This window comes from Rhinopithecus bieti, unplaced genomic scaffold (genome assembly GCF_001698545.2).
Source record: "Rhinopithecus bieti isolate Rb0 unplaced genomic scaffold, ASM169854v2 scaffold_11401, whole genome shotgun sequence".
Classification (NCBI taxonomy): Eukaryota; Metazoa; Chordata; class Mammalia; order Primates; family Cercopithecidae; genus Rhinopithecus; species Rhinopithecus bieti.
In genome coordinates, this window is record NW_016807151.1 from 1,715,495 (window position 1) to 1,727,265 (window position 11,771).

General features: G+C 37.8%; 1 protein-coding gene across 1 annotated transcript in view; it reads left to right on the top strand.

The window, feature by feature from the left end:
* The window catches only part of KIAA1549 (KIAA1549 ortholog), a 155,616-nt gene that overhangs the window by 133,964 nt on the left and 9,881 nt on the right, over positions 1 to 11,771 (top strand). Inside the window, exon 18 of the mRNA XM_017880382.1 lies at positions 5,619 to 5,665. Coding sequence (XP_017735871.1) covers positions 5,619 to 5,665 — 47 coding nt within the window. The remainder of the gene's footprint in view (positions 1 to 5,618; positions 5,666 to 11,771) is intronic.

Consider the following 11,771-nt stretch of genomic DNA (forward strand, 5'->3'; position numbering starts at 1 on the left):
GTGACAGAGCAAGGCTCTGTCTCAAAACAAAACAAACAATACAAAACCCTCTATGAGATACTGCCTCACACTTGTTAGAATGGCTGTTATCAAAAAGATAAATAACATGTTGACAAGGGTGTAGACAAAAGGAAACTCTTGTACACTGTTAATGGCAGTATAGATTGGTACAGCCATTACGGAAAATAGTGTAGTGGTTCCTAAAGAAATTAAAAATAGAACTACCAGGCTGGGTGCGGTGGCTCACGCCTGTAATCCCAGCACTTTGGGAGACTGAGGCGGGTGGATCACGAGGTCAGGAGATCAAGACCATCCTGGCTAACACAGTGAAACCCCGTCTCTACTAAAAATACAAAAAAATTAGTTGGGTGTGGTGGCGGGTGCCTGTAGTCCCAGCTACTTGGGAGGCTGAGGCAGGAGGATGGTGTGAACCCGGGAGGCAGAGGTTGCAGTGAGCTGAGATCGCACCACTGCACTCCAGCCTAGGTGACAGAGCGAGACTCCGTTTCGGAAAAAAAAAAAAAATAGAACTGCCGTATGACCCAGCAATCCCTCTGCTGAGTATATACCCAAAGAAGGTAAAATTACCACTTTGTAAAGGTATCTGCATTCCCATGTTCATTGCAGCACTATTCACAATAACCAAGATATGAAAATAGCCTAAGCGTCCATCAGTGGATGAATGGATAAAGAAAGTGTTGTGGTGTATATACAAAATGGAATATTATTTATCCTTTAAAAGGAGATCCTCCTATTTGCTACAACATGGGTGGACCTGGAAGACATTATGCTAAGTGAAATAAGCCAGAAACAGAAAGAAAAATTTTGCATGATCTCACTTACATGTGGAATTAAAAAAAAAAAAAATACCACAGATGGGAGGGGAAAGGAAATTGGGAGATGGAGATCAAAGGATACAAAGTAGGGGATGTGTAGGATGAACAAGTCTAGGGATCTAAAGTACCAAATGAGGACAATAGTTAATAAAATTTTATTATATTGGGGATTTTGTTAAATAAGTAATTTTAGCTACTTTTGTCACAAAAAAGTATGTGAGATGATAAATATGTTAATTTACTTCACTGTAAGTAACCATTTTACTACCTGTATGTAGCCAGTAAAATGTTGTAAACCTCAAACATACCCAATAGAATTGTTTTTAAAAAGATAGAATGGCCAACATTTTTCCAAGTTTGGTGGAAACTACAGATCCACAGATCCATTGGTTGGTGAACTCTATGTGCAAGAAATATGAAGAAAACTATTTCAAAAATGCCGTAGTCTAAATTGCTTAAAACAAGTGAAAAAGATCTTAAAAGTAGCCAGAGAACAAGAACACATTATATACAGTGGAACAAAGATAAGGATGGCAGAAGAAATCTCATTGCCCAGAAGGTAGTGGAACAAATCTTCGAAGAACTGAAAGGACCAAATGATCAACCTAGAATCTATATCTAGCAAAAACATCTTTCAAAAACTAAGGTGAAATAAAAACATTTTCAGACATATAAAAGGTGAAATAATTCATCACCAGCTGACCTGCATTATAAGAAATGTTACAGGAAGTCTTTAAGGCAGAAGTACAATGATACCATATGAAGACCTGGATCTACATACATATATGAAAAACACTGGAAATGTAAGTATGTATGTGGGGAATTATTTTTTAAAACCCTCTCTTCATTATTTAAAACTTTAAAAAAGACAATTGACTATTTAAAATGAAAGTAATAAGTGTATATGGTGGGGAGTTATAACATATATAGAAGTAAAATATATGAGAACAGCAGCACAAAATGCCAAGAAAGGAGAAATTGAAGTTTTCTATTTTAATGTTCTTATACCATACATGAAGTAGAATGATAGTGCTTAATGGTAGACTGTAATAAATGAAAAATGCATAATATAAACCAGAAAGCAACCTATTATTAGCTAATAAGCCAACAAAGGAATAAAAATGAAATCATAAAAAACAGCACAAAAGAAGGCAGAAAAGGGTCCAGGCATGGTGGCTCACACCTGTAATCCTAGCACTTTGGGAGACTGAGGTGGGCGGATCACCTGAGGTCAGGAGATCGAGACCATCCTGGCCCAACATGGTGAAACCCTGTCTCTACTAAAAATACAAAAATTAGCTGGGTGTGGTGGCATGTGCCTGTAATCCCAGCTACTCAGGAGTCTGAGGCACAAGAATCACTTGAACCCAGGAAGCAGAGTTTCAGTGAGCCGAGATCATGCCACTGCACTCCAGCCTGGGGGAAAAAGCGAGACTCTGTCTCAAAAAAAAAAAAAAAAAAAAAAAAAAAACAGAAAAGGAAGTGAAAAGTGATAAAGCACAGATGGGGAAAATTAAAAACAGATATCAAGATGGTTGATTTAAATCCAGCCCATCAATAATCACATTAAATGTGAATGGCCTAAACACCCCTATTAAAGGGCAGAGCTTGTCAGTTTGGATTAAAAGCAAGATCCAAGTGTATGCTGCCTACGAGAAACCTTCATTAAATACAAAAATACCAATAGGTAAAAAGGAAAAGTATGGAGAAAAGTTTGGAGAAAGATATGCCATACTAACACTAATCCTAGAAAGCTGGAATGGCTATGTTAATATTAGCCAAAATAGGGCTCATAGTAAAGAATATTATTAAAGATTAAGAGGATCATTTCATAATAAAGCGGTCAGTTTATCTGGAAGACACAAAGTCTTACATGTTTATATGCTTAGTATTAGAGCTGCAAAACACATTAAGCAAAAACTGATGAAACTGCAGGTAGAAATAAATCTACAATTATGTTGCTGAGAATGTAAACAACTAGAAGTCTCATGAACTGCTGGTGGGAGTGTAAAATAGCACAACCACTTTGAAAAACAGTTTGACAGTCTCTTTAAAAAGTTAAACATATATCCTACCATATGAACCAGCATTCTCTTCCTAAGTATTTATCCAGGAGAAACAAAAACATATTTTCATACAAAGACTTGTACATCATGGCAGATTTATTTATAATAGACCCAAAGAAAACAGCAGCACATAATAGTACTCCATTTACAAATATACCACATTTCTTGATCCATTCACATGGTCTATTATTTAAAATAGTGTTCTCCAGAGAAACAGAACTAGTAGTGTTTGTGTGTGTGTGGTGTGTGTATGCATATGTGTTTGTATGGAGAGAGTGAGGGGGAGAGAGAAATTTACTTATTATGAGGTGTTGGCTCATGTAATTATGGAGGCTGAGAATCCCATGATCTGCATTCTGCAAACTGGAAACCCACAGAAGCCAGTGGTGTAGTTTGGCAGATTTGTGTTGTTATTTCTCTTATTTGTTCATTGTTTATAGGTGTTGCAGATTCAAGATTCCCTGATAATGCCTTATAAATTCAAGCCCACAGTAAGATTTTTAAATAAACACCATTATTCAGTGGTTTTCTTATTGTGGATTTTCGATGTTACCCTGATGTAGTTGGATGAGAATGCTAGCAGTTTAATCTAGTAGAAAACCAGAATCATTGGCTTTATCCGTGCATATCTAATAGAATTTCAACGTGTTTATAAATGGATCATAAAGTTAGTGTTGCCTCTTGGCTGAGACACTTCATAAGCAGGCCTCACTGTCTGGTTGCTTTACCTCAGGCCTATCCCAAACTCTACCAACCATCTCACTTACGTTTCTCACTCTGTTGGCCTGTGTTTTATACTGAATAGAAAAAAGGGATGCATTAAAGTGGGATTTTTATATACATAGCTGATTGAAACCTTCAAATGCAATTTTGTCCCCCAAACTTTTATATAGGTGTGATCCATCCTGCAACAGAATCAGAGAAATTCTGTGATTTTTTTTTAAAAACCTTTTCATCAGGGCATGCAGTCCTTAGAAATATGACATTCTTTTTCTGATGAGGATAGAGTTGAAATCCTCACACTACAGAAATACAACAGATAGTAAGTGGACAGCTATTTTCATTGTTTTCTCTTAATATGCCACTAAAACCTCCTGAGACTTTGGTAGGTAAACTGGTAAGCATTGACTTTTTTTAAGATTTTGCCTATGAATATGCTTTAAAAGCCCACACTCTGCTGAAAGCACCAGCACTGTGAATAATCTCTATGTAGTCTCAGATTTCCCTTTAATTTTTTGGAAAAGGAATGGAAGCTTCTTTTCCTTCTCTTCCTCCCTTCGTCCATAACCCCTTTTCCCTTGTTTTGCCTCAGTTGGGGAACTCCACAAGGTTCCACATGACAGCCAAGGGGATGGAAGCAGAGAGAGTCAGAAGGTGAAGTAATCTGACCACAGTTTCATATTTAACAATCCCCTTAGAACTCTATGAATGTGGAGATCATTATATTCTCTTGGCATAAAGGAATAGGCCCAGGGATGTTAAGCCAGTCTGTCTGACTCCAAAGCCTCTACTTTTTCCCTCACAAAATAGATATTTGTTCGCAGGAGAGTGTCTGGTTTTGGAAACCATGGGCAGTGCGGGGTGATTGGTGAGAAGCATGGCCTTTGGAGTTCAAAAGACATTAGGAGGAAGTCACCTAATTTCTTTGTGAGTTGGTTTCATTCATAAAACAGAGGCAGTGAGTACTTTTTAGTGATGTTGTGGGGCTGGGTTAATGCTCATACAATGCTTAACTCAAAATACTAATTTGGTAAATGACAGCTTGTGAAAAGAAAGATGTCATGTTAGAGCAACTTCAGAAGCAAGGCTGACTTAGACCTAACTTAGACAAACCATTGGTTCCAACTGACTGCAGGTGGACAGACTCTGCCCATAGTTACTGTTCTGAAATATCTAATTCCAAAAAAAACAATTCACAGTTATTGAAAAGAAATGTTGAAATAAGAGTCCCACGTATATTAGGGTTGGATATATTGGTTTCACCAGGAATACAACAGATTTCTTAGATGTATATTTCTTTAAATCATGTGGCATATTGTTTTAGTCAAAAGAACACTTGGCTAGTTCAGATTAGCTCAAGTAAAAAGAGTTGATTGAAGGATACGGGGGCACGTTATGGAACTTAAGGGCAGAAAGTATAGCTGGGTCTCCTGGGGACCAGTAAATGGTCAGAAACAGAAGGTGCTGCCTTCGTCTTGCAGAGTCTCTCTCATTTCTAGTTTTTTTTTGCAGCATTCTACAACATGAGACAAGATTTGATACTTGAGTTGCATGAGGTATTTGACTAGGTACTGGGCACCACTGAGTCTCACTGACCTTTGTGGCTCATGTGGTTGGAGTCACTGTGCTAATTGTGGGCACTCAGGCCTGCCTTTTAGCAAAAGATATGAGGCCCTTTAGCAGAAGATACAGGTTTGCAGCAGAAGATACAGATGGATCTGTAGGGAAGAGCAGGCACAGAAAGCCTGTCAGCTATTCATGTTTGTAGTTGTAATATACAAAAGAAGGAAAGATCTAGAAATGAGTTATGTGTTTTCTAAAGTCTGGTAGTACAGGTCCTCGAACCGAAACTTGAGTGCCTGTAACATGCTAAGTTTTAATGAGAAAATAATTCTCTTGAAAGTTGATCCTGTAAAGCTGAATTTATAAGTTTGCTGTTGTCACTTTATAATAAGTATTGAGTATTAATCTTCAATTTCTTTTGTATGTCTTCCAGAGATATGAAGATTATGGAATGACTCCCCCAACAGGTCCAGTGCCAAGGTAAGGTTTTCAAAACAAAATGTATTATCACTTTCTCACGTAGGCTGTTTTTAAAAACTTTATAAACTCACTAATTTTAGCTAGTATAAGCAGATGTAAAACTCTGAGTTGTATATTCTCTTGATCTAACTAGAAGAGGAGGGGAAAAAAGTTGGAATTTAAGTTCTGTTCCAGTAATGACAGGCTAGGTAATTTGGACCAACTCTCCTGCTGAGGATGACTGGAAAAGCTGAACAAGATATTAACATTAAAAACCCCAGAGAGCTAACAGTGAAGTGGTGTGGGACCAAGATCCAGGAAATTCAGAGGCATGAGCCCTGCTTCTTGGGCCAATTTTTCCCCGGGGACATCTGTGGATTCCAGAAGAAGCACCTGGGAAGCCAGGCAGAGCCTTTGTCAGACTCATGGGGTTGGAAGCACAAGGGGAGACCCTGGTAAACATCCGAAGCTTTTGAGTTTGGACCCTTAGGGGTTAGCTGTAGGAGTAAGGGTGAATCATAAGCAGATCAGTCCCTGCAGGAAGTGAAGCTCAGCTTTGAAAGTTGATTGGGGTTGCTCTCTGGCAGAAACAAATGAACATCCCTTTTAGAAGAAGATTACATCACTCTAGGCCTTACATTATTGCTACAGTAGCCCCCCTTCCACATACCCCCACACCCACCCCCAGGCATATAAGGAAAACAAATACATTTTTAAAAAAAAAGAAAGAAATAGACAATAGAAGCAGGACTACAGATATTGGAGTTATCAGACACAGATTCTAAAATAATTACACTTTTGGCTAATATGGAACTAAGGTCCATTGTCCAGGAAGATGTAAAAGGGCTACTTTATGTTAAACTGTTATAAGTGAAGGATTTTAGTGTAGTTCTAGGCTCACTAGGAGAATGCTTAAATATAAAATAGTAAGGAAGAATAAAATAATACAAAAGAAGGTAGGAAATAGGAGAGAAAAGAACTTAGAATTTGCAGGACATGCAGAAAGATAACTTAAGATGGTAGATATCTAAATTCAGATCTAGAATTAATTACACTGTTAACTAGATATTTCAATTAAAAGACAAAGGTTATTAGATTTGATTTAAAAATATATTTGGCTTGTGAGCGACACATCAAAAAATATAAAGATATAGAAAGGATATAGAAGATTGGAACAACGTGATTAATCAGTTTGACCTAATTGACATAAATAGAACCCCGGACTCAACTGTAAAATATATCTTCCTTTAAAACACATTTAAAAAATTTACCATATGCTGGACCATAACAAATCTTAACAAATTTCAAGAAGTGAAATTGCTCAGGGTATATTTGCTAATCCTAGTAGAACTAAGTTAGAAACCAATAATAAAAGATAAAACCCAAAACTATAAAAACCTTGGAAGACATCCTAGGCAATAGCATTCTGGACATAGGAATGAGCAAAGATTTCATGATGAAGACGCCAAAAGCAATCACAACAGAAGCAAAAGTTGACATATGGGATCTAATTAAACTTAAGAGCTTCTGCACAGCAGAAGCTGTAGTTTGCAAATATTTTCTCCCATTCTGTAGGCTGTCTGTCCTATAGAATGGGAGAAAATATTTGCAAATTATGCATCTGACCAAGGTCTAATATCCAGCATCTATAAGGAACTTAACAAGAAAAAGAACAAACAACCCCATTAAAAAGTGGGCAAAGGACACAAACAGATGCTTTTCAAAAGGAGACATACATGTGGTCAACGAGCGTATGAAAAAAAGCTCAGTATCACTGATTATTAGAGAAGTGCAAATCAAAATTACAATGAGATATACCATCTCATACCAGTCAGAATGGCTATTATTAAAAAGTCAAAAAAATGACAGATGAGGGTGAGGTTGTGGAGCAAAGGGAATGCTTATATACTGTTGGTGAGAGTGTGAATTAGTTCAACCATTGTGGAAGGCAGTGTGGTGATTCCTCAAAGGCATAAAAACAGAACTACCAACTGGCGTCAGAAAACAGCAGCACAGAGTGGATCCAGCACAGACCAAATTGTCACAGAAAAAATGCTTCGTAAAATGTGTTTTGCTTAGTATATTTAAATAAATATAATTTAATTGATGTTAAAAAAACAGAACTACCATTTGACTCAGCAATTCCATTAATGGGTATATGTACAAAGGAATATAAATTGTTCAGCTGTGAAGAAACATGCATGCAAATGCTCGTTGAAGCACTATTCTCTAAAGCAGAGAATCATGGAATCAACCTAAATGCCCATCAGTGACAGATCAGATAAAAAAAAAGTGGTATGCATACACAATGGAATACTATGCAGTCATAAAAAGAGCAAAATCATGTCTTTTGCAGGAACATGGATGCAGCCAGAGGCCATTATCCTTAGCAAACTAATGCAGGAACAGAAAACTGAATACTGCATGTTCTCACTTACAAGTGGGAGCTAAATCATGAGAACTCATGGACACAGAGAGGAACAACAGACATTGGGGCCCACTTGAGGGTAGAGGGAGAGGATGAGAAAAAATAACTATTGGGTACTAGGCTTAGTACCTAGGTGATGAGATAATCTGTACAACAAACCCCTGTGACTTGAGTTTCCCTATATAACAAACCTGTACATGTGCCCCTGAACCTAAAATAAAAGTTAAAAAAAAAAGAAAATCTTTGTTTGCAAATTAATTAGTACTCTTGTAAGTAAACTGCAGTACACTGAAGAAATCAAAATGGAAATCAAAACATCCTAAAATGAATAATAATGAAAATATAACAGGTCAGATGTTGTGAGGTGCAGCTATAGCAGCGTTCGGGGGGGGGGGCGGGGAATGTGTTGCCTTAAATGCATATATTGGAAAGAAAAGTGGCTGAAAAATCAGTGGATCTAACCATCGACCTCAAGATGTAAAAAAAGATGATCCAATTAAACGTAAAGGAAGTAGACAGAAGGAAATACTAAAAATAATAATATAAATTAATGAAATAGAAAATAAATACCACATTAAGAGAGGATCAGTAAAACCAAAAGTTAGTTCTTTGAAAACTAATAAAATTAATAGACTCTCACAAGCTTGATCAAATAATTTGTGCAACAAATTATCAATAAAAAGAATGGAAAGGGTGCATTAATCCAGATCTTACATTAACAAGGAGATTTTATGAACCCATTTTTGTTAATAAATTTGGGTCTGGATGCAGTGGTGCGTGGTTGTAATCCCAGCTACTCTGGAGGCTGAGATGGAAGGATTGCTTAAGGTCAGGCATTTGAAACTACCCCAGGCAACATAGTGAGACCCTGTCTCAAAAAAAATTTTTTTTTCTGGAATGGAAAAATTCCTAGAAAGAGAAAACTTGAATAGTCATATAACTATGTTTAAAGTGGAAATCATAATTACAGTATTTCCCACAAACAAAGCTCCAGGCCCAGGGGCTTCTGCAGTGAATTCTGCCAAACACTGAAGGAGGGAAAGGTAATCAGTATTATACAAACTCTTCTAAAAAATAGAAAAAGAACACTTCTCAGTTCATTTTATGAAGCCAGCATCACCTTGACACCAGGGACAAGGGCAAGAAGGACAGGGATACTGCAGGAAAAGAAATTGAGGGCCAGTTTCTCATGAACATAGATATTAAAAAATTGAAACTAAATATCAGTGAGCATAACCAGCAGTAGACACAAAAGCATCTCATATTACAACCACATTGGATTTCTTTCCAGCAGTGTAAGGATGATTTAGCATTTAAAAACCAAGCAGTGTAAGTTACCACTTTAAGGAGAACAAAGGAGGAAAATCTTGTCATTTTAGTAGACACAGCAGGTGGTAAAATTCAACATCCCGTCATGGTAAAAATCTTAGCAAACAAAGAGTGGAAGTGAACTTCTCGATTCTGATAAAAGGTATCTTGGCAAATATTACTCAATGGTGAAATGTTAAAAAAAGTCTTCCCTCTCGGAGCGGGAACAAGACAGAGATATCTGCTTACATGACTTCTATTCAAAATTGCCCTGTAACAAGGTAAGAAAAACACAAAAAGAGTAAAGAATTCAAAGAAAGGAGTAATACTGTATTATTCACAGATGATGTAATTCTGTAGTAGCAAATCCTAAAATGTCAACACACAAACTGTCAGAATTTAGGTAATTTAGCAAAATTGCTAAATAGCAAGCCAACTAAATTTCAAAATAACTGGATATAAAATCAGTATACGAAAATCTGTTTTATTTCTGCATATAAGCAACAAACAGGAAAGAAAAAATTTTCAAAGATGTCATTTAAAATAACACTTAGAAATATAAAACACCTCAGAATAAATCTAACCAAAGACTTTTAAGACCTCTAAAGAAAGATGTTCACAGATTGGGCCGGGCGCGGTGGCTTAAGCCTGTAATCCCAGCACTTTGGGAGGCCGAGACGGGTGGATCACGAGGTCAGGAGTTCGAGACCATCCTGGCTAACACGGTGAAACCCCGTCTCTACTAAAATACAAAAAACTAGCCGGGCGAGGTGGTGGGCTCCTGTAGTCCCAGCTACTCAGGAGGCTGAGGCAGGAGAATGGTGTAAACCCGGGAGGCGGAGCTTGCAGTGAGCTGAGATCCGGCCACTGCACTCCAGCCTGGGTGACAGAGCGAGACTCCGTCTCAAAAAAAAAAAAAGAAAGATGTTCACAGATTTGACAACTCAATATTTTAAAAATGTCATTTCTCCCCGTGTGATTTGTAGATTCAGTGCAATCCCATTCCCAGTCCCAGTAATTTCTTTTTAATATGTGGAAACTGACAGATGGATTCTAAAATTTATCTGGAAATGCAAAGGGCCAAGAATAGCCCAGACACTTTGAGAGAGAAGAAGGAGGTGTTAGAACCATTCTAAATATTGTACATTGCTGTCAAGTGATTGAGATGGTGCAGCATTGCTGTGAGTCTAGAGAAACAGACCAGTCGACCAGCTGTGTGTGTGGACATTGGTTTATTACAAAGCTGTCATTGCAGTAAAACAGACTGACTCTCAGAAACCAAAGCCAACCATCCCTTCAGTGACCAGAAGTCACACCGAAGTAGGAATGTTATCTGCTTCCTACTTATTTTTTTTCTGTTTTTTTTTTTTTAAACCATCATCATTTTCAGAGGGGTTTGCTTTGCTTTTCTCTAGCCTTCCTCCCCTACCACACAGTTCTGTGGTCCAAAAGCAGCAAAGGTAGAACTGGCGAGGTAAGCTCAGGTGATGCAGGGCAGAAGTTAGAGATGGGAGACCATGACCGGTCCAGTTACCCAGGTTAGTCCCATTTTTAATAGCTTTCACCCTCAAAAGTGTTGTGGTGTGGATGATAAATTGTATAATCACCCACTTTAAAGGATTTTAGAGTGTTGGATTGCAAACCATGTTAAGAATAAAGGGATGGAAATGTTGGGGAGAGTTGGGGGAAAGTAGGGAGAATTAAGTGAATGACAAGAGCTAGTTCGTGGGTGGATGGTCCAGAGATTGTGGTTCGGTGAGGTGTGGGCTCCAGTTTACAGGTCTTGAAGGAGAAGCATGCCTCATGGAAAGCTCTTAGATCTATAAAGTCAGGGATGTCACACGTCCCTCTCTGAGGCCAATCTAAAACAACAGCAGTTATTTAAAGAGAGTAACCTAGGTAGCCTGGGTTTCAGTTTATGAGATATACTCTGGAAACAACACTGGAGAATAAGTGCAAGTCAACCTATATTCTCACCAAACTGGTTACATCTGTGAATTACAGGTTCAGTGTCGTTTGCAAAGAACTATAGCAGACTATTATCTTTTTTTCTTGAATTTTTTCAGAAGAGTGTTTCTCAAGGTGAGGTTCTCAGACTCCTGGAGAGTGCTTGAGACCCTTTCGTGGCAGGGGGCTCTGTGAGATCAAAACAGCTTTCATAGTATTACTAAGATGTTATTTTCCTTTTTTCCATTGCATTGATATTTGTACAGAAGTGCAAAAGCAATGGTGGGTGAAACTGCTATTCTTCTTCTTCTTTCTTCTTTCTTCCTTCTTCTCCTTCTCCTTCTCCTTCTCCTTCTCCTTCTCCTTCTCCTTCTCCTTCTCCTTCTCCTTCTCCTTCTCCTTCTCCTTCTTCTTCTTCTTCTTCTTCTTCTTCTTCTTCTTCTT